This window comes from Schistocerca americana, chromosome 8 (genome assembly GCF_021461395.2).
Source record: "Schistocerca americana isolate TAMUIC-IGC-003095 chromosome 8, iqSchAmer2.1, whole genome shotgun sequence".
Lineage (NCBI taxonomy): Eukaryota > Metazoa > Arthropoda > Insecta > Orthoptera > Acrididae > Schistocerca > Schistocerca americana.
In genome coordinates this window covers 503,273,290-503,295,262 of record NC_060126.1, presented here as the reverse complement: position 1 = coordinate 503,295,262, position 21,973 = coordinate 503,273,290, and the positions used below count along the sequence as shown (strand labels likewise).

General features: G+C 39.5%; 1 protein-coding gene across 2 annotated transcripts in view; it reads left to right on the top strand.

Annotated features, from left to right (window-relative positions):
* Nucleotides 1–21,973, top strand: part of LOC124545154 (acetyl-CoA carboxylase) — a 259,301-nt gene that overhangs the window by 224,331 nt on the left and 12,997 nt on the right. For both annotated transcript variants that reach the window (XR_006967594.1, XM_047123987.1), the window contains exons 27-32: nucleotides 3,890–3,981; nucleotides 6,197–6,466; nucleotides 9,755–9,875; nucleotides 13,154–13,362; nucleotides 15,565–15,708; nucleotides 16,569–16,689. Coding sequence is in view for 1 of the 2 variants with exons in the window: in XM_047123987.1 (XP_046979943.1) it covers nucleotides 3,890–3,981; nucleotides 6,197–6,466; nucleotides 9,755–9,875; nucleotides 13,154–13,362; nucleotides 15,565–15,708; nucleotides 16,569–16,689 (957 nt within the window). In the remaining variant the exon portion in view is untranslated. The remainder of the gene's footprint in view (nucleotides 1–3,889; nucleotides 3,982–6,196; nucleotides 6,467–9,754; nucleotides 9,876–13,153; nucleotides 13,363–15,564; nucleotides 15,709–16,568; nucleotides 16,690–21,973) is intronic.

The window sequence follows — 21,973 nt, the reverse complement described above, 5'->3', positions numbered from 1 at the left end:
GTAAAAGTCCAGTGTAGATACTTCACGGTCGACTGTTCCATTCTCCCTTATCCATACTGCTTCCTTAGGCTTCTTATCCTCCCACCCGCATGCCGATTTACTCCTTTGCGCATTGGGCAGGAGGTATGGGCATCGACCTTCTCTCATCCACTGGCATGGTGGGCACCTGTGGTTATCACCGAGTTCTGCAGCTGGGCAATGACGTCTCTCTGGTGGGCCGACGGTTGTGCTGCCTGCCGGCACCTAAACCATCTCCGCCCCCGTCTGGTGGACCATAATGCCCCAGGGGAGCTACCAGTGCCTATCGATAACTGCCCTGTGGCAGAACCTCCACTTCTGTCTCCGCCTAAGCTGCTGTCTCCACCGCCAGCTGCCCTTTCTGCATTGCTGCCACCTGCCCCTGCCAGCCACAAACCCATGGACATTGACCTGGACGCCCCTACTTTTAAGGACACTTGTGGTACTGTGCACTTACTTTTCCCAAAATGTCGTATCAGTCCTTTATTTTTAGAGGGTTCGCAGAACTGAAACGCAAGATGGGTTCCTGACCCCCTTTCAAGTGCATGGAGAGAAACATGGAACTACTTCGCCAGACAACATGTGACAGTGTTCCACCAATCTGAACTCATATGACTGATGTAGCACTCCACCGACCTGGCTTTATAAGTACACCTAGACCGTCAAACCGGCAGTGTTTACCAACTGCTAGGAACAACTCTAGCCAGTACTTACACCGACCCAAGCATTGTATTCACTCGCCATAGTATTGTAGTAGCACACTGTATTTTGTATTTTGGTAGAGTAGATTTTGGTCAATATTTCTTCTATTGTCTTGTTTCCTTATCTGGTATGTCACCATAGGAGTAGTGGAGGTTTTTTCTGTTTGTTCACGAGTTTAACACTTAGCGTATGCCAAGAAGGCATTTTTCTTTAATTATATTGAAGTGTGTTCAAATTGACTGTTAGTACTTTTTCCTTCCGACCGCAATACACAACATGAACCATTTTGGATCACACAGTGCAGATTTGTTCTTGTAATCGTCCTCATAGCTCTAACTGTGTCTGTGTTGTGTGTATTTATTTCTTGAGTCCACTTAGTTCTGGGTTGTTGATTTTCATCTAATTCTCTAACTGTACAACCCAACAATTTCTTTTGACTATGCACATTTTGTCTACTACTTCCACTGTATCTATGTGGTTTTTTTGGGGAGTTTTTAAGTTGTTGGTTCCATGGTATATTCTTTAATTTTGTGATGTATATCATATATTCCAGTGCTTGATTTGTACAAAAAAAAAGGCTCTGTTACTGTGGCCTTCGAAGGAGGATGGGGTGTTTCTGAAATTTATTTATTTATTTATTTATGACAAAAGAGATTTGTTTGGCCCACTTTTTCAGCTCATTCTTTGAAGAATGATTGCTGTGCTTTCACTGTCCACTAGTATTGCTGAAACGTCTGTGAAAGTTAAGTGAGAGATTTTAACGTTGTCTTTTGTTTGTCCAAGTTGGGTAAGCTTCTGTTGGTTGTGGCTTTTTAATTCTTTTTCCCATTCCCTAATGAGTTTGTTATAATTGAAGAGGAGTGGCAACTGTCCATCTCTTTGGTGAACTTCAGTTTTACTTTCAGAGGGCCCTGATAGTTTCCTCATTAATTTTATTTTGTACTTTGGGCCTGTGAGTGTTTGCTTTATGAGACTCACTGTTTTTGGGTGCAGTCTTTGCCCATTTTAGGAGACAAATATGCAAATCATTGGGCTGTTTCAGGTTGAAGATCTGTTCTATGCATGAGCATTCTGGTCAAAGGCCCAGTTGGTATTTTCAGCGCAATGTTTAAGCTGTCCTTGTGCTCTTTAAATTAAACATGCTGAGAATATCATGTACGTATTTCAAAGGAGAGAGCTCCTCTCTCTCTCTCTCTCTCTCTCTCTCTCTCTCTCTCCCCCTCCCCCCTACCCCCCCCTCCCATTCTCCCCCCTGCCCCCCACCCTTCATCCTCCCCCCCCCCCCCCCCCCCCCGCCCACCCACCCCTTCCGTCCCTCACTTGGCAGCTTACCAGCTAATGAATAATAAACACTGCAAGGAGTAACGATAACCGCCACCATATACAGAGCGCTTAAAAGTATTTTTACAATTTAAAATTCGTTATTATTTCTTGAAAGTAAAACACTACCAGACAGTGTCTTGAGTATAGTGGAGAGCAGTATAACTGCGATTATATGAAGGTAATAGGTTGCAACTTGTTTGTTTACACTTTGCACTGCAGACGAATGTGACTTTCAGTGAGCTCAAAGGTATTTTGACATGAAGTTTTCTCCCAAAATTTGTAGACTTTACTTGCTTCTTAGTTCTGACTTTTACTGATATCTACTTACAGTGATTATTTCAAATGCTGAAACATAAGGAATATTCCAGTGACTTTAGAAATGCCTTGATAAGTGCAGTAAAGGAGGTCCGAGACAAACCGAAGTTGTTCTTATTTTTAAAGTGTCTTGTCAGCTTGTTAGTACAGGGAAAAAAAACTTTATAGTAAATGAAAGGCTGCCAAAAATAAGCCTTGAACTGGACATCCGAAAAAAGTCTCCTATAATCGGTCATATCATAAAAAAGTTATCAACAAGTGATGTTTGCAAGTCGGCTGTAATGATGCAAAGATAATTAAAAGAAAAATAGAATGTGGACATTCATATTTCCACCGTCAAATGATGCTTGAAATTCTTTGGATTACATGGATGAAAACCAGCAAAAAAGCCTTTAGTATCTATGAAAAACAGGAAGGCCCAACTTGCATTAGCAAAATGGCACAGATCATGGTCAAGTTTAGAGTGGTCTAAAATTCTGTGGAGTGATGAGAGCAAATTTAAATTAATGTTTGATGTCCTGTAAATAAAAGACATGACTTTAGGTACCAAATTCCCATGGTCAAATATGTAAGTGGCAGTATGATGGTTTGGGGATGGTTCTTCACACTCTGAAGTTGGACCATTAGTTCGAATTGAAGGTAATACAGATCAGTTCATTTACAAAAAAGTATTGAAGACTCAAATGCTACCATACGCTAAACAACACATGCCAGCTGTGTGGTATTTTCAACAAGATAACAATCTCGAGCACAAGTCCAGGTACAGTAGTGATTTTTTTTAAATGCAAAAAAGTCAAGGGTTTGGAGTGGCCAAGTCAAAGTCCAGATTTGAATCCTATAGAACATCTGTGGGAAGAGTTGGATTGCAGAATAAGAATAAAAAATTATTCGAACAAAGATGCTATTTTTTTAAGCTGTCAGAAATGAGTGGAATAAAATTCCAATTGATCGTTTTCAAAAGTCGGTCACCTCAACGCTGGCAGGGTGTGAGGTTGTCATAAAAGCCAAGGGATATCCCACTAAATATTGATTTTCTTATTACAGTAGATGATAATTATGTGTTTAAAAGTGTTTTTTTCAACAATGTCAAAATACTTTTGCGCCACCGTTGTTCTCATTAAAAAAATTACACTCTATTATGTTGCAAACAAGGGCTAATTGGTCACTGTTCTGTAGAACATTGAATATCTGTCAGTGAAATAAATTACTGATTTTAATGTTTCATATTTGTTCTTAATTAATCCAGTTAATGTGTTTGTCAAAATACTTTTGAGCACTACTGTACTTTAACATAAGCCTGTTCTGTCACGCATTTCTTTTTTAAGTTTTTTTGTTAACTTCTTCCTTTTTGTATTCCAGTCAAAACTTTCTAATGTTGTAGTAAAGTTGAGTTATGTTACTTGTCAGGTAACCATAACCCCTCTTCTTCTCCTTCATGTCATTCTCCTCCCCACCAACTACCTGTTTCTTGCATTTACTATTGTTCACAGTTGATAAAATAATGTTCAACAGAATTTATCTTGTGTTTCAGTTGTTGTTCCAACCCAGCTACTGGAGTATGTGGAATTAGTTCTTGTGGACGATCATCTAGAGGAGCAGAAGAGATTGCCAGGAGAGAATGACGTATGTTAACTGTATTATTAAATTTTTGTTAACAATAATACTCAAAGAACCTAACTTTTCAGAAGAGAACAATCTAAGCCAACAAAAACATACTCGTATTGAACTGCACAGTGAATGTTGGCTGTGCATTGTACCAGCACTCTGGTTATTGTTTTGAAATTTATGTTAAATGGTCTGCTGACTTTGGTTTATTGATGCTTTCACCCCTGTGGATTTTTTGCATTATGTCTTCATTTTCATGCGATTTATAAAAACATTACAATAAAAGAAGACAGCTGCGCATTATATTAACAAATCTCCTGTATTGTAGTTTCCTGGTAGCACAGCAGCTGCATAGCACACTGGTTGTTCTAAAGAGTTGTTTTAAGTTCACTATGTTTGTAGTTTTGTTTATCTTAATTTACAAGAAAGAATGTAGTATGGCTATAGCTGTTTACTTCACAGTCTTTTACTTTTCAAATCTTATTACTTGTTTGTACAGTGTTTTAAAATTATTTAACCGGGAAATGCAATCCGGGAATTTTTTTTTTCCTTGTCCTTGTATACACCCTGTAATAGTGTATAGGGCTAATTCTACCAGCCAACAGTAGTCGTCGTACATAGCCACACTACCAATGATTGACATTATTTCTACGACTAGCATCCTAGTGCATGAGTGTTGTAACATGGTACAAAATGACAAAGGGCACATTAACATATATGTCTCAACATAAACCACTGTTAACATAATAGCAGCTCATGACTCTTTATGACAAATTCCTATGGGAGCATTGCCCTAAAACATTAGTTTATCTCAAAAGATAATCATACAATCATATGGCACAATTGAGTAACTTATAGTGCCTACCTGCTATGCCCAATATAGGCTGAAAACCTCCATGGAAGCTGGAACTTTTCAAATAACACTGATAATTCAGTAAATTCCCACTGTCAAACTTTTTGTGCTTGTATATCTGCACCTCCTCCAATAAATCTAATTTCATACCCTTTGCTTCTTTACACAATAGTTTGGTGTCGTTAACAGGTAGGGGCCATATGTCCTTCTTTGATGATGTGTTCAACAGACGTTGACCCATTCTTATTCTTATCCAACCTCGACAGCATGTGTTCTTTATATCTTATGGCTATAGACCCACCTGTTTCCCCTATGTAATATGCCAGGCAATCATTACATTTATTATAAACTCCTGATTGCAATAGCTCAATATAATTGTTATTGCTGAAACAAACAAAATTCCATTTTAAGCTATTGTTGGTGGAAAATGGTACATTACAGCCATGTCCATGGAGCACACATTGCATTTTATAAGATATGTTTCCTAGAACAGAATAGCTATAAATCTCTCATGTTCATCCCTGTTTTTCACGGACTTCATCAGTGTGGAAACTGTCTTTTTCATTTTGCACTCAGTTATATTATCGACTATGTTGGGGTTATAACCATTATTACTGGCAATCTCTTTTAGTACACACTTCTTTTTGAAAGTTAGCTTGGGTAAATGTACCTCTTACCCAGGCCTGGGTAAAAGTTTAAATTATGGAGGAAAATCATTTACAAATTAATTGCAGTATTTGTTTAATTGATTATGTATAATATTTTTAGTTTCCCCTCCAGTCCAGGAATTAAGAAATTGTTTAGTGAAACCATTCTTGCGCAAACATGAAGTACCCCATAGGAGAAAACATGTTGATCTCAGATCCATTCCACAGTACTGAATGGACACTCTTGTAATGTTATCAAAAAGAAAATTCTCTTGGGGCAGTTTGCTGACCAGTACTTAATCAGGAAGTGAAATTTCAGTCCTGCTGATAATACACTTAGAGAATCTCGAGCGTCTAGGCTAATAGTCCCTTTCTTGGGAGGGGACGTTAGAAAGGAAGGTCAGCGCATTCCCACCCTACGATGTGTAAGATGCAGCTCACAACAGATGGTTCCCTTGTGAAAGCAGTTTCAAGAAATAAATGACACTTCTAGTTGTGGGTTTTTCTATGCATTTTTCTTTAAAGTTTGTGACAGCTTCTGTTACATATTTAGTGGAAAAACTTAAAATTCTATCTTTCCAACATATTTATAATTTATTGCACTTGATGCTCTTTGATTCTTAAAGAAACATGTAGTATGCATTGTATTATGTTAAAAATTTTGTTTTCATGTAGATGATGCACTTGTAGGACTAGTTTGAGTACAGTAAAAATGAATTATTGAATGTTTCAGGTTGGTATGGTAGCATGGCGCATGACCCTTTTCACACCAGAATATCCTGATGGACGTGACATTATTGTAATTGCTAATGACATTACATATCTTATTGGATCCTTTGGGCCCCGAGAAGACTTGGTATTCCAGTTGGCTTCAGAGTTAGCTCGAAAACTTCAGATACCTCGAATATATATAGCTGCCAACAGTGGCGCTCGTATTGGTCTTGCTGAGGAAGTCAAGAGCCTGTTCAGAGTTGCGTGGGAAGATGCAGAGGAGCCTGACAAGGTAGAATGTTTTAGGCTGAAATTTTAATTGTTGTAAATTATAATCCTTATGACTAGTTGGAAAAACTAAAAATGAAAAACTCGGTAACAAGAACCTACAAAAATGGTTTTTGCATATTGTTTTCTCCTACTTCTATTGCTTAGTAACCAATTACTGTGGTCAATAATGATAATTTTAAATAATAATGATTTTATTTATAAGAGTACCTGACGTAACAACTGCTTATCCCCCTTCTTGCGCAAATGCTAACTTCTTTTGAGTGTATGAAAATGATCAGTGTTCTCTCTCTTTCTGTCTTTTTAAATTGAGTGCAATACATTCCGTAATTCTTTTTTGGGCTGTAGATGTTAATCAGATATCAATTTTTATAACAGTTAGATACTTTGTGTCGCTACATAAGTGGTGAACGATATCTATGGCAAATACTCCAATCTTTTCTGTGTCGTGCTGTAGTTGAAGGATATAACTACAAATCATTTTCTGTATTTAGTGTTATATTTATGAGTGTTGCTGTTGTTTCCAAACACTGATTTATGGTTGCCAATAAATTTCATAAAACTGTAGAGTGGCCACTACATATAATCATTATTACACACTGGAATCACGTTCAAGAGGAGCTACCATCCAAATTTAGGTTTTTTTTTTTCTTTTTTTTGTGATTTCTCTAAATTGTTAAGAGTGAGCTGTTCCAGCTCTAGTGCCTGCCCATGGGTAGCCTGATACCTATGGGGTCTGAGGGACAGATGTAAGCAAACATATAGTGCAAGTGCAGCCAGCCAGCTGTGTGATCATACTGTCCTGGCTGAACGCCCTTGGTCACGGGTGACAAAGTGCCTCACGTGTGGGCAGATTGTGTGTTACAGAACTGTCTGGCGGGAGCCTGTACTACTTGTCTGTCTGTGGGTGAACTGATGGGCACTTGTGGGCAAATATGCCCCAGGGGACAACATTAGAGTATTTTAGCATAGCAGAAAACTGCGATGGTTCCATTGAAAATGGATCAGCTGATTCCCCCCCCTCCCCCCCCCCCCCCCCCCCCCCCTGTGTTAGAGTGTACTCTGTGTCCAATGACTTTAAATCTTGATCTTATTTCCTTCCTTTTTCTTTTTTTTCTTTCCTTACTCTTTTTACACACTTCTGCATAATGAAAATATCATTATTCAATGGTGAGCTGCCTCAGAATGTGATCCAATAAGACATTCAGCAAGTGTAAATATGATGAGAAAGTAAACTTACTGATATTTTCATCGTCAAAGTCTGCTGTTACCTGTAATCCAGAAGTCTGAGCTTCGGTGTGCAAGATGAACTATAATACACGACTTCTAATCCAGGTTAATGTCAATATAAACTCCAAAGTTCAAAAAATTATGTTTCTTTTATAGATTTTTCCCCACATGTGTTTTAGGCGGCAAGACTACAGTGGCACGTATTGCATTAGTGATATTCCATTTGCTGAGGACCAGTTAATAGTGTTCACAAAATTTTGTTTTGAAATGTCTCCATTAGGTTCTATTGTATAACACTTCCATCATCTACAAAGAGAGCTATTTCAATTTGTTGGTTGTACTGTGGCAATTAATTTATATACACTCCTGGAAATGGAAAAAAGAACACATTGACACCGCTGTGTCAGACCCACCATACTTGCTCCGGACACTGCGAGAGGGCTGTACAAGCAATGATCACACGCACGGCACAGCGGACACACCAGGAACCGCGGTGTTGGCTGTCGAATGGCGCTAGCTGCGCAGCATTTGTGCACCGCCGCCGTCAGTGTCAGCCAGTTTGCCGTGGCATACGGAGCTCCATCGCAGTCTTTAACACTGGTAGCATGCCGCGACAGCGTGGACGTGAACCGTATGTGCAGTTGACGGACTTTGAGCGAGGGCGTATAGTGGGCATGCGGGAGGCCGGGTGGACGTACCGCCGAATTGCTCAACACGTGGGGCGTGAGGTCTCCACAGTACATCGATGTTGTCGCCAGTGGTCGGCGGAAGGTGCACGTGGCCGTCGACCTGGGACCGGACCGCAGCGACGCACGGATGCACGCCAAGACCGTAGGGTCCTACGCAGTGCCGTAGGGGACCGCACCCCCACTTCCCAGCAAATTAGGGACACTGTTGCTCCTGGGGTATCGGCGAGGACCATTCGCAACCGTCTCCATGAAGCTGGGCTACGGTCCCGCACACCGTTAGGCCGTCTTCCGCTCACGCCCCAACATCGTGCAGCCCGCCTCCAGTGGTGTCGCGACAGGCGTGAATGGAGGGACGAATGGAGACGTGTCGTCTTCAGCGATGAGAGTCGCTTCTGCCTTGGTGCCAATGATGGTCGTATGCGTGTTTGGCGCCGTGCAGGTGAGCGCCACAATCAGGACTGCATACGACTGAGGCACACAGGGCCAACACCCGGCATCATGGTGTGGGGAGCGATCTCCTACACTGGCCGTACACCACTGGTGATCGTCGAGGGGACACTGAATAGTGCACGGTACATCCAAACCGTCATCGAACCCATCGTTCTACCATTCCTAGACCGGCAAGGGAACTTGCTGTTCCAACAGGACAATGCACGTCCGCATGTATCCCGTGCCACCCAACGTGCTCTAGAAGGTGTAAGTCAACTACCCTGGCCAGCAAGATCTCCGGATCTGTCCCCCATTGAGCATGTTTGGGACTGGATGAAGCGTCGTCTCACGCGGTCTGCACGTCCAGCACGAACGCTGGTCCAACTGAGGCGCCAGGTGGAAATGGCATGGCAAGCCGTTCCACAGGACTACATCCAGCATCTCTACGATCGTCTCCATGGGAGAATAGCAGCCTGCATTGCTGCGAAAGGTGGATATACACTGTACTAGTGCCGACATTGTGCATGCTCTGTTGCCTGTGTCTATGTGCCTGTGGTTCTGTCAGTGTGATCATGTGATGTATCTGACCCCAGGAATGTGTCAATAAAGTTTCCCCTTCCTGGGACAATGAATTCACGGTGTTCTTATTTCAATTTCCAGGAGTGTACAACAATAAGAGAAGTATCGATGTCTGTGGTACGTCCGCAGTGATTATTTTATTGACTCTGCAAATTCTTTTAATTAAATAGAATGAAAACCAGTTCCAGCAGATCCTTGATATCACAGTATTTGAGGTTTTCTAAGAGAATACTAAGACTGTCACTTTAATGTACTTTTGACAAGTCACAGTAAGTGCTAGTTGGCAATATTGTTTCATTTAAATTTTGTGGAATTTGATGTGTGAATTTAAGATGGTGGATCATAATTTGTTTTCTTAATTTCAGGGGTTCAAGTATCTTTACCTTACCACTGAAGACTTTGCTAAGGTGTCGGCAATGAATTCAGTGAGAGCAGTGCTTATTGAAGATGAGGGTGAGGCACGATACAAGATTACTGACATAATTGGTAAGATACATAACCCTCAAATGTTGACTTATGCTGTCTTCTATTCCTGTTGGATTATTTTCAATTCTTTCTCTTTTTTTGTGTGTTTGGTTTTGTCTGCTTTTGTATTCAACTTTGGTTCTGTAGTCTATTACTTGGAAATAGATGAGGTGGCACAAATATTAAGACACTGAATCATTTGGGAGAAGTGGGATTCAGCCGTTTGCCTATACATTATAATTTAAGTTTCCTATGATGCCACATAATCACTACTGTTGAATATCAGGAAGCTTCCACCAACAAATCAAGGAAGGTAATACAGTGGTTAAGGCAGTCAACTGAGGAATGAGTTTCAAATCCCCATATGGCTATACAAATTTAGGCAAGTTAAGATGAACACTGGGATTGAAATGCGATAACTTGGTTGTGAGCTGGTGAAGCTAATGAATGTGAAAGACAAATAAATGTTATGATAACACATTGACATGTAACATAGTCTAATGTCCATGCCATGTAATTTTCCTCATTGAAACTCAATGTGTGTGCGTGTGTCCGTGCGTGCGTGCATGCCAGGTACTCCACATCAGCGACCTCACTAGTCACTAGACATTGTGAGAGAGCAGAATGGGGCACTCCACGGAACTCACGGAGTTTGAACGTGGTCATGTGATTGGGTGTCACTTGTGTCATACGTCTGTAGGCGAGATTTCCGCACTCCTAAACATCCCTAGGTCCACTGTTTCCAATGTGATAGTGAAGTGGAAATGTGAAGGGACACGTACAGCACAGACATCTATCCAGACCATCAAACAGGAATTCCAAACTTCATCAGGATCCACTGCAAGTACTATGAGAGTTCGGCAGGAGATGAGAAAACTTGGATTTCGTGGTCGACATCATGCCGGTAAATGCCAAATGATGCCTCGCTTGGTGTAAGGAGCATAAACATTGGACAACTGAACAGTGGAAAAACGTTATGTGGAATGACGAATCACGGTACACAATGTGGCGGCGGTCCAATGGCAGGGTGTGGGTATGGCTAATTCCCGGTGAACGTCATCTGCCAGCATGTGTAGTGCCAACAGTAAAATTTGGAGGTGGTGGTGTTATGGTGTGCTAGTGTTTTTCATGGAGGGGGCTTGCACCCCTTGTTGATTTGCATGGCACTTTCACAGCACAGGCCTACATTGATGTTTTAAGCACCTTCTTGCTTCCCACTGTTGAAGAGCAATTTGGGGATGACAATTACATCTTTCAAAATGATTGAGCACCTGTTCATAATGCACGGACTGTGGCGGAGTGGTTGCACGACAATAACATCCCTGTAATGGACTGGCCTGCATAGAGTCCTGACTTGAATCCTATAGAACACCTTAGAGATGTTTTGGAACGCCGACTTCTTGCCAGGTCTTACCGACCGACATCGATTCCTCTCCTCAGTGCAGCACTCGTGAAGAATGGGCTGCCATTCCCCAAGAAACCTTCCAGCACCTGATTGAATGTATGCCTGCAAGAGTGGAAGCTGTCATCAAGGCTAAGGGTGGGCCAACACCATATTAGATTCCAGCATTGCCAATGGAGGGTGCCACGAACTTGTAAGTCATTTTCAGTGAGGCGTCCAGATACTTTTGATCACATAGTGTATATAAAAAAGTGCATGTTAGATAATAGACAAGTCTCCAATGAGTATTTTGATGCATAGTATGTACATGCAACATACATAAACCACTAAAAATGCAAGGGAGGTTCATTACATAACTTTTACCCAGAATTTCACCAATATGTCAAAACACTATTTCACATATCTTGTACAAGCAATTGGTCTGAGAACTGCTAAAACTGGCACAAATGTGAGAAAGTGTATACCAGTTATAACCCGATTGGTGTTCATCAGTTTTTAGCTGCTGGTGATTTGCACTTAAATTTGCTTTACCTCTCTTAACGTATACTATTCATCAGTAAGCCTCATGCTACCAGTAATATGTAATGCTTTTGTAGGAGGACTGAAAGATCTCATTAATGGATGTTTGGGAAAAAATATATATATTTGTTCATCAGTACACACCATTGTTACTGTTTCAGCTTCTGCTTCAGGTACGTCTGGAGACAGTATGAAATTCATGGCATCAAATGAAAATCATTGCATCAGATGAAGATTCACCTGCACTTCCACTCTCGCTGTGTGATTTCTTTGATTCACATTTGACATAGGTTCGAAGGCTTCAAAATTTTTTTTTGTATGTTTCATTAAGTATGATTCCTGAGCTCATTGGCAACAGCTTGCCAACTGTTTTCTTCATATTTCTATCTTTATATACATTACTTTAAGAGTCTTATAGTCCTGGTTCATAGACAAATTTTATTTATAAAATTCATAGTCCTCTCTTTTCCTCAGTTTTCCACTAACCACTACACAACAGGAAATATTCTCCACCATTTGTGGACAACACTGGCAACCTCTCTCCAATATGTCGCCAACTGCACGCAACAGTCTGCAACATCAGCGATATTGCCCAACCATACTGCAAAATTTCCATGTATCGCAGCAGTGTTGACGGGAACACTATTGGGCCAAATACTGCCATAAACTATGGTACATCTAAATGCTCCTTTTTCATTTGAGTAAAGATTACTGTTTTGTAGAGAGTGCTTAGATGTTTGTCTCTATCAGTTGTGTGTAAAACTGACAGGCAATTTGCTACATCTGTTGCTTCATGATTTTGCTGTCTCAAATGTGTACTTAATGCTGATGAATTAGTTTCACTATTATTCATTTGTTCATGGACTCTCATGTTACAATATCTGCTTTTATCAATGCATATTTGTTCATAGTCTTTACATTTTATAAACTTAATGAAGGTTGCAGGATGCTGTGAATACAAAATACATACATTTTATTTTACTAGAAATGTGAATATTATTTGGACACACATTCAGCCCATGTACTGTCCATGGAGAAGTGAAGTTCAAATCTCTGTTTGACATTCCCAAGGATATTCCCCCCATACATTACTGAAGGCAAATGCGTGGTTGCTGCTTTTGATAAGACAGTGGCCTATTCCCTCCAAATTGTTTGTGAGACAATGAAACATGTTATTTCCTAAGGACAGCTGTAATATGATATTTTTATTTCTTAGAAAGATGGTGATATTCTGTCAGTAATGAGATGTATTAATCTGACACTAATCTTAATTTCTTCTTATAGATTTCAATGTTTTATTTTTGTCTTTGTATTTGTAGATTATAACTGTATTGGGTTTGAATCAAATTTAATAATCTGACAAATAAATTTCCTTCAGGAAAGGAAGACGGGCTGGGTGTAGAAAACTTAAGAGCTGCTGGAGCCATTGCAGGTGAAACTTCCCAAGCTTACAAAGAGATAGTTACTATATCAATGGTGACCTGCCGTGCCATTGGCATAGGGTCTTACTTGGTGCGGCTGGGCCAACGTGTTATTCAGATTGAAAATTCACATATCATTCTGACAGGTTACAGTGCTCTGAACAAAGTAAGTTATTATTATTAAAAGAATACAAACTTTCATAAGGATAAGAAAACTGTATTTGAAACATCCTGCAAATTAAAACTGTGTGCTGGGCTAGGATTTGAACCTGGTACCTTTGCCTTTTGGCTGCAGAGTGAAAATGCCATCGGAAAACTGTACTTAATTAACAGTATTTAAAGACAGCTTGACTTTCAAGAATTAGAAAAAGAAAGGAACTTTGTGGTATTTTCTTTGAAAGACAAATGGGTGGAATTAAACTTTACATAATATGACAAAGATTTTTAAAAAAATCCTCATTAAACTATGCAGCTGTAGGTCATCCATTACATCACACTTTCCAATTGTGCATGTTCTGTTTAACTATTGAAGACTAACACTTATTTGGTCTGCGCAGGCTGATTTACACCTTACAGTTTGTCTTATAGCTTTTACATTATTAGAAAAAGCTTCAGGTTAACTATCAATATTGTGCAATAAAAAGGTGAAGAATGTAACACCACTGCTGGCCATTAAAATTGCAACCCCATGTATTCCATATGCAACAAATGTCTAGTTTGGATGAAGCATATTACATGCTTGGATACACAAATGATTAGTATTTCAGCACAGTTGCACAAAATAGGTAGGAGTAATGCCGTCTACATTATGTATGTAAGGGTTTCACATTTGAATGTTGAAACTTCCATGTGCCAGACCGAGACTGGAACTTGGGACCTTTGCCTTTCGTGGAAAAGAGCTCTCCTGACTGAGCTACCCAAGCACAGCTCATGACCTCTTTGAGGATGAGTCATGCTTGGGTAACTCAGTAGAGCACTTGCTGATGAAAGACAAAGGTCCTGAGTTTGAGTCTTGGTCTGGCACACAGTTTTAGTCTGCCAGGAAGTTTCATATCAGTGCACACTCTACTACAGAGTGAAATTTTCACTCTGGACACCTGTGAATGTTGTTAGTTTATGAAATGTTAAGCCTTCTGTGAGGAGGATAGATGGCTACCAGCACATGCCAGACTAGATGATGACAGAATTATGGCCTGTTGGTACCATGGTATATCCCATTCTGTGATATTGCTGCTAGCTTTTTCAGGATCCCGTGACTGTCAAGTGAATATGGACTTGGTGGGTTCTGGAGGGCCATAATCAATGCCATATAGATGTCAAATGGCGCCATGCATCTAGTGTCCGAGAGGACCGGCACATTGTTCGCTCGGTTGTGGAGAGTTGTAAACCCCCTGTCAGGAATTAAGCTTGGTTGTAGCAAGGCAAGCATCTGTACAATGTGGTGGCATTTGGAGTGCCACAAACTGGCAGAAAAGTGACCATTATTGCAACTTCCCTTGTTTCAGCATCAGAGAGAGGTGTGCCAGCAGTGGCGTGGACACAGTTCTGCATACAGGATCCCGGTGGATGTATCCATATTTGTGAGCTCCAATGATGACAGCTCCAATGATGACAGACGTTGCCATATTCATTTAGTCATTATCATATAGGCCCAGCACCTGGTGTGATGATACAGGGTGCCATTGGACACATAACATGATTAACTCTTGTTTGCGTAGTCTGTAATTTCATTTCTGATCTGTTAAGGTCAATGGCTGTCTAGATAACACAAGATTGCATATTGCCTGTGCTATCCTGAATTGCCTCTGTGTAGAGGGTATTTGACTGTTGCCCTAGCACATCACCACTCGCCAGTCACTGTGATCGGTGAGATCTGGCATAGTTGAAGTAGCATGAAAATACATACCCATATCTGACAACCAAGCTCAGTTCAACTCTCTGCCCATCTGTGTAAAAGCCATTGTTGCTGCCAGAGGTGGCAGCTCTGTGTATTAAATTATCACCAAATTCAAATGTATATTTTTTCTACTGTGTTGGATATATGTAAGTAAAATTTTGTCAGTTTTTACTCTTCCTGGTGTAGCAATTTTAATGGCCAACGATGCATAAGAAAACAAAGATAAAGCATGTGGTTTCTTTGTTTCATCAGAACAGAGAAAAAGGATGGTAAGCCTGCACAGAATCCAAACAGTCCAAGGGGAACACAGGTGTTTAATTCGTCTTCTCCTTAGTTAATTGAAGCTTCAAATTGGTGGGGAGAGATCTTCCAAATAACACGTGTTTTGTACTGTATCAGTGACACACCTAAAAGCAGATGAAACATAGTATTTGATTTGCACATTAAAAAATAAAAATATTTCCCTTTCAGTTGTTGGGCCGTGAGGTTTATGCTTCAAATAATCAACTCGGTGGCACACAGATAATGTACAATAATGGTGTTTCACACAAGACTGAGTCGAGAGATTTGGATGGTATCTACACAATTCTGAAGTGGCTCTCATATGTTCCCAAGGTATGTTCTATCTCCCTAGGCATGTTTTGTTTGTAGATCAGCTGATGAAATAATGTAACTTAATAAAAAACAAATTTAAAAAAAATTGAGAATATGTTTTGTAAATCAATCTGTCACCAAATTTCTTGTTTAATGAAGTTTATGGTTTACTAAGCATCAAGTACAGTATGGAAAGTTCTGGCAGTGCATAACTAATTTAGCAGTAAAATTAACAGCTCAACGAATAGCAAAGGCATTGAGTTGTCACTAGATATACAAACAAGAATGAAATCTTCATCTCTGGCTTTTGCCCAAATGCTATTTCCTCTCTCTCTCTCTCTCTCTCTCTCTCTCTCTCTCTCTCTCTGTGTGTGTGTGTGTGTGTGTGTGTGTGTGTGTGTGTGTGTGTGTGTGTGTGTGTGTGTGTGTGTGGGAGGGGGGGGGGGCTGAAAGCAGGATAGTTAAAATTTCAGTTTTGTTTGTCTGCTCAGTATCTCTACTATTCAGTGAGTTGTTAACTTTACTCCTAAATTATTTATATAAATAGAGAGACATCACAGTTTCCTTTCACTGTGCTTTGAAAACTAATATTATTCCCTCTTGGATTTTCCATTATTCAAAACTAATATTTCTCTTTTGGCACATGAGGCATAATAATGAAAAAGAAAGTCTTGCTAAACGCTAAATGTTCTAATTCTAACACTAGCTTCTCGGTGCACTATAAATGTACATTTTACTTTCTTGTCATAACTACATTTTTCATGTACATATCTTGAGTTTTTAAAAATATTTGCATAAATAACTAAGTTCACTTGACAGTGTCATTATGACTCCAAACGTTTTGCTGGCAAGTTCATGTATTGCATGATGTGTGTGTTTAGGATAAGCAATCGCCACTGCCGATCATTCAGCCAGTTGACCCAATAGAGAGAGAAGTTACGTACATGCCAACTAAGGCGCCCTATGACCCGAGGTGGATGCTTGCTGGAAGGCCTTCACCAAGTAAGTTGTAATATTATATTAATAAACATGAAACTGCTTTTTACATTGTTTGTAAGCTGATATATATATATATATATATATATATATATATATATATATATATATATATATATATATATATATATATATATATATATATATATGTTAAGATCATTAAGCAAGACCAGGACTCCAACCTGGGATCATCGTCTTTTGTGGGCAAGTGCTCTATCAACTGAGCTACCCGAACATGAGTCACCTGTACTACAGCTTTACTTCCACCAGTACCTCATCTTCTACCTGCAAAACTTCACAGAAGTTCTCCTGCAAAACTTGGGGATTAACACTCTTGGGAAAAAAAGAATATTGCGGTGACAAGACTTAACCACAGCCTGGAGGATTGTTTCCAGAATGAATTTTTACTCTTCAGTGTGTGTGCACTGATATGAAACTTCCTGTCAGATTAAAACTGTGTGCCTGGCTGGGACTCGACCAATTGGTAGAGCACTTGCCCATGAAAGGCAAAGGTCCTGGGTTTGAGTCCCGGTTCAACACACCATTTTAATCTGCCAGGAAGTTTCATATCGGTGCACACTCTGCTGCAGAGTGAAAATTCATTCTGGATCAGTAAGCAAATTGATTCAATAGAAAGAAAAGTTCCTTCACTCCCTTTTAAACTGTAGTAGTTTTTGTATAATGAACAAAATTTTTGATTAATATTATTTTTACAGCTGCTAGAAGATGATCTGGGAAAACATTAGTTTACATTTCAGGAAAATGTTGAAATATGCGAGGCATTATTAACCCTCCTATTTAGAAAGTAGATTAAAAAAAGTTGAACCTACATTTATAGCATTTGTAGATTTAGAAGCAGCTTTTGATAATGTTTACTGGAAATTCTGAATTTAACGGGAGTAAAATACAGGAACAGAAAGGTTACCTGCAACTTGTTCAAAAACCAGATCACATTTATAAGAGTTCAAGAACATGAAAGGAAGACAGCGGTTTAGAAAGGAGTGAGACAGAATTGTAGCCTGTACCCCATGTTATTGAATGTGTACTTTGAGCAGGTACAAAAGGAACCGAAGAAAAGTTTTAATAGGGAATTAAAGTTCAGGGAAAAGAAATAGAAACTAAGTTTTCCGGTACTGTCAGAAGTGGCAAAGACCTTGGAAATTCTGTTGAATGGAATGAACCGTATCTTGAAAAAGAGATTATAAGATGAATTAATTTGACTAAATTAAATTAGTTGCAGCTTGAGGGGTTTATATTAAGAAATGTGACTCTAAAAATTCCTATTTCAGTAAGCAAAATAACTAATGATGATGACCAAAGTGCAGACCAGCAATAGCAACAGCCAAAGAGAAGTATGTGGAATGTGTTAACATCGAACAGTTAAAATCTTAGGAAATCTTTTCTGTAGATATTTGTCTGGTGTATAGCTATAAGGGAGTAAAAAATGAACAATAAGTATTACGGATGAGAATGGACTAAATGATTTTGAAATGAGGCGTTACAAAAGAATTTTTGAAGAATAGATAGGTATCTCAGATAATCTGTGAAGAGATACTGAAATTGGGAGAAAAGAAATTCATGGGACAACTTGAGAATAGGTTGACAGGACACATTTTGAGGCATCATAGATAATTATAAGGGTGCTTTGAAAAGCTCTCAGAACGGAATAGAAAAAAAGTACTTACATCACTGAAACTTTTTTATTTTTCCATGTAGTCTCCTTATAGATTAATGCACTTGGTCAAACAATGTTCTAATGCCTTGATCCCATCTCAAAAATCAGTTTCCTCCAGGCCTGCAAAATAGTTATCAACTCCGGCTACCAATTCTTTGTTTGAAGTGAATCTTTGTTCACCAAGAAAAATTTTCAGTTTTGGGAAGAGTTTGAAGTTTGACGGAGCCATATCAGGTGAATAAGACAGGTGAGGCAACAATTCATACCTTAGTTCATGTAATTTTGGCATGGCGATGGCACATGTGTGCAGACGCGTGTCAAGAGTCACGGCACCCATCTTGAAGACAATTTTTTCATTTCTAATTCTTCAGTTAAAATTTAATATACCCTTTCAGATGACATCTGGCAAGCGTGAGCAATTTCGTGCACTTTCAATCGGTGATCCTCCAGGAACATTTTGAGCACTTTTGCAATGATGTCTGGAATAGTGACACATCTTGGCCAACCACTGTGCGGATCATCATCTAAGCTGTTCCGACCAAATTTAAATTCCTTTGTCCACTTGGCAACAGTTGAATATGAAGGAGCAGATTCCCCCAGTATGTTCTGGAATTCAGCATGAATGTCCTTCGCTTTCATACCATTCTTTACGAAGTACTTAATCACTGCTCGAATCTAGATTTTTTTCCATCTTCGCAAATCACTACACAACAACAAAGCCACATCACTGCCACAGCTCTCTTCCCAGAGCACTGATGTGGCACGTGTTTACAGGCAACAATCCAATGAATGTCATGTGAACAACTCTTTGCGCTAGCACTGACCTATCGTGGTGATTCCGAGAACTTTACAAACCACCCTTGTAATTTGGAGATAGAGGTAAGTGTGCGTGTGTTTGGGAGAGAGAACTTGTAGAGCAAGACGAAGGCCTGACTACAGTGAATAGCTTCAAGAGGATGTTTGTTCCAACAGTTATGCAAAGATGAAGAGGCATCCAAAAGATAGACTTCCATGGAGAGCTACATCAAAATTGACATTGATGTAAAGGACACAGTAACAATATTCTCTTCTGGTAAAAAGCTTACATATTCATGTGCTCTGTTACCATTCAGTCACTATTAAAATTATGCTCACATATGGTGACTTATGTTGCAGTGCCAACAATCTATAATTCCATATAAACCTGTCAGTTTGATGCAGTAATATTAGTAGTTTTCTAAAGCTTGCAGTAAAGTAAAGGATTTTTGTGGGGGTGTATGACCCTAATCGCAATTTACAAAACTTCTCAATTCACATGCAAGAGGTTCTTATAAAAACAAATCCATTTTCCCAGTGCACATATAGTGCAGTGCAATTATTGTTTTGTAGCAGAACTGGTAAAGGAGAAGTGAATGGTAGAATATGTAAAAGAAAAATTGTTTTAAAAAGCTACAGTTCATACCAAACACAAAAAGAACGATCTGCTCAGTTACATCTACATCTATACTCTGCAAACCACTGTGAGATGCATGGCAGAGGCTAAGTTCCATTGTACCAGTTATTCGGTTTTCTTTGTTTTCCATTCACATATGGAGTGTAGGAAGAATGATTGATTGAATGTGTCTGTTTTTGTGTGCAGTAATTATTCTAATCTCATCCTTATGGTCCCTATGTGAGTAATACTTAGGGGGTTGTAGTATAGTCCTAGAGTAATCACTTAAAACCAGTTCTTGAAATTTTGTTAATAGACTCTCTCGGGATTGTTTACATCAGTCGTAAAGAGTCTTCCAGACCAGCTCCTTCATTGTCTCTGTGACCCTCCCCCATGAATTAAACAAACCTGTGACCATTCACACTGCCCTTCTCTGTATACATTCAATATTCCCTGTTAGTCCTATCTGGTAAGGGTTCAACACACTTCAGCAATGTTCTAGAACTGGTTGCATGAGTGATTTGTAAACTATCTCCTTTGTAGACTTCCTAGATATTATACCAATAATCTGAAGTCTACCACCTGCTTTACCCACGACTGAACCTGTGTGAGCATTCCATTTCATATCCCTACAAAGTGTTAAACCCAGGTATTTATACGAGTTGGCCGCCGATTCCAGCAGTAACTTGATATTATAGTCATAGGATATTATGTTATTTCATTTTGTGAAGTGTACAGTTTTACATTTATGAGCATTTGGAGCAAGTTGCCAGTCTCTGCACCACATTGAAATCTTATCAACATCTGACTGAATATTTATGCAGCTTCTTCCAGATAGTACTTCATTATAGATAACTGCATCAGCTGCAAAAAGCATGGTTTTACCATTAATATTGTCTGCAAGGTCATTAATATACGACATGAACAGCATGGGTCCCAGCACACTTCCCTGGTGCACATCCAAAGTTACTTCTACATCTGATGATGACTCCCCATCCAAGATAACATTATGTGTCCTCCATACCAAAAAGTCCTCAGTCCAGTCACAAATTTTGCTTGTTACCTCATATGATTGTACTTTTGACAATAAGTGTTGGTGTGGTACTGAGTGGAATGCTTTTCGAAAAGCAAGAAATATTGCATCTACCTTGTTGCCTCGATCCAAAGCATTCAGTATGTCGTCAGGAAAGTGCGAGTTGAGTTTCACATGATTGATGTTTACAAAATCCATGCTGGCTAACATTGAGGAGGTCATTCTGTCCAAGAGACCTCATTATTTTTGAGCTCAGAATATGTTCTAAGATTCTACAATAAATTGATGTCAAGGATATTGGACGGTAGTTTTATAGCTCACTTGTACTACCCTTCTTGTAGTCAGATGTGACTTGTGCCTTATTCGAAGAACTGGACACAATTTTTTGTTTAAGGGCTCTATGACAGATTATAGTTAGAAGAGGGGCTCACTCAGCCTCAAATTCGGTACAGAATCTGACAGGGATTCCATCGGGGCCTGGAGTTTTGTTCAATTTTAATGATTTCAGCAGTTTCTCAACACCTTTTCAGTGGTATAAGGATTAAATTGTAGCAATTCTCGTGGTTTTTCCTTTGTAAAGGAACACTGGAAAATGAAGTTAAGTATTTGAGCTTTTGCTTTGCTATCCTCAATTTCAGTTTCTGTCTCATTCACAAGGGACTGAATGCTAACTTTGGTGCCACTAACGGCCTTTACATATGATCAGAATTTCTTTGAGTTCTGTGACAGACCACTTGACAATATTCTGCTTTGGTAGCCATTGAAGGCATCATGCATTACTCTATTGACAGCCAGATGTGTTTCATTCAGCATTTCTCTGTCTATAGCCCTATGCCTTGTTTTACACCTATTATGCAGTAAGCTCTGTTTCTTTAGAAGTTTCTTTATAGTGACTGTATACGATGGAAGTTCCCTCCCTTTATGGACTGTTCTACTGGGTACATATCTATCCAGTACATGGTCAACTATTCTTTCAAAGCCAGAGTTCCTCTGCTTACTCCTGCCTTGTGCGGAAAGTTTCAAGTTCCTCATTGAGATATGACACTACTGATTTTCTATCTAGTTTACTGAGCATATATATCTTTCTGCTTGTTTTAGTTGTCCTCTGTACTTTGGTAATCATTGTTGCCACAACCACGTCATGGTCACTGATGACACTTTAAATATGGGC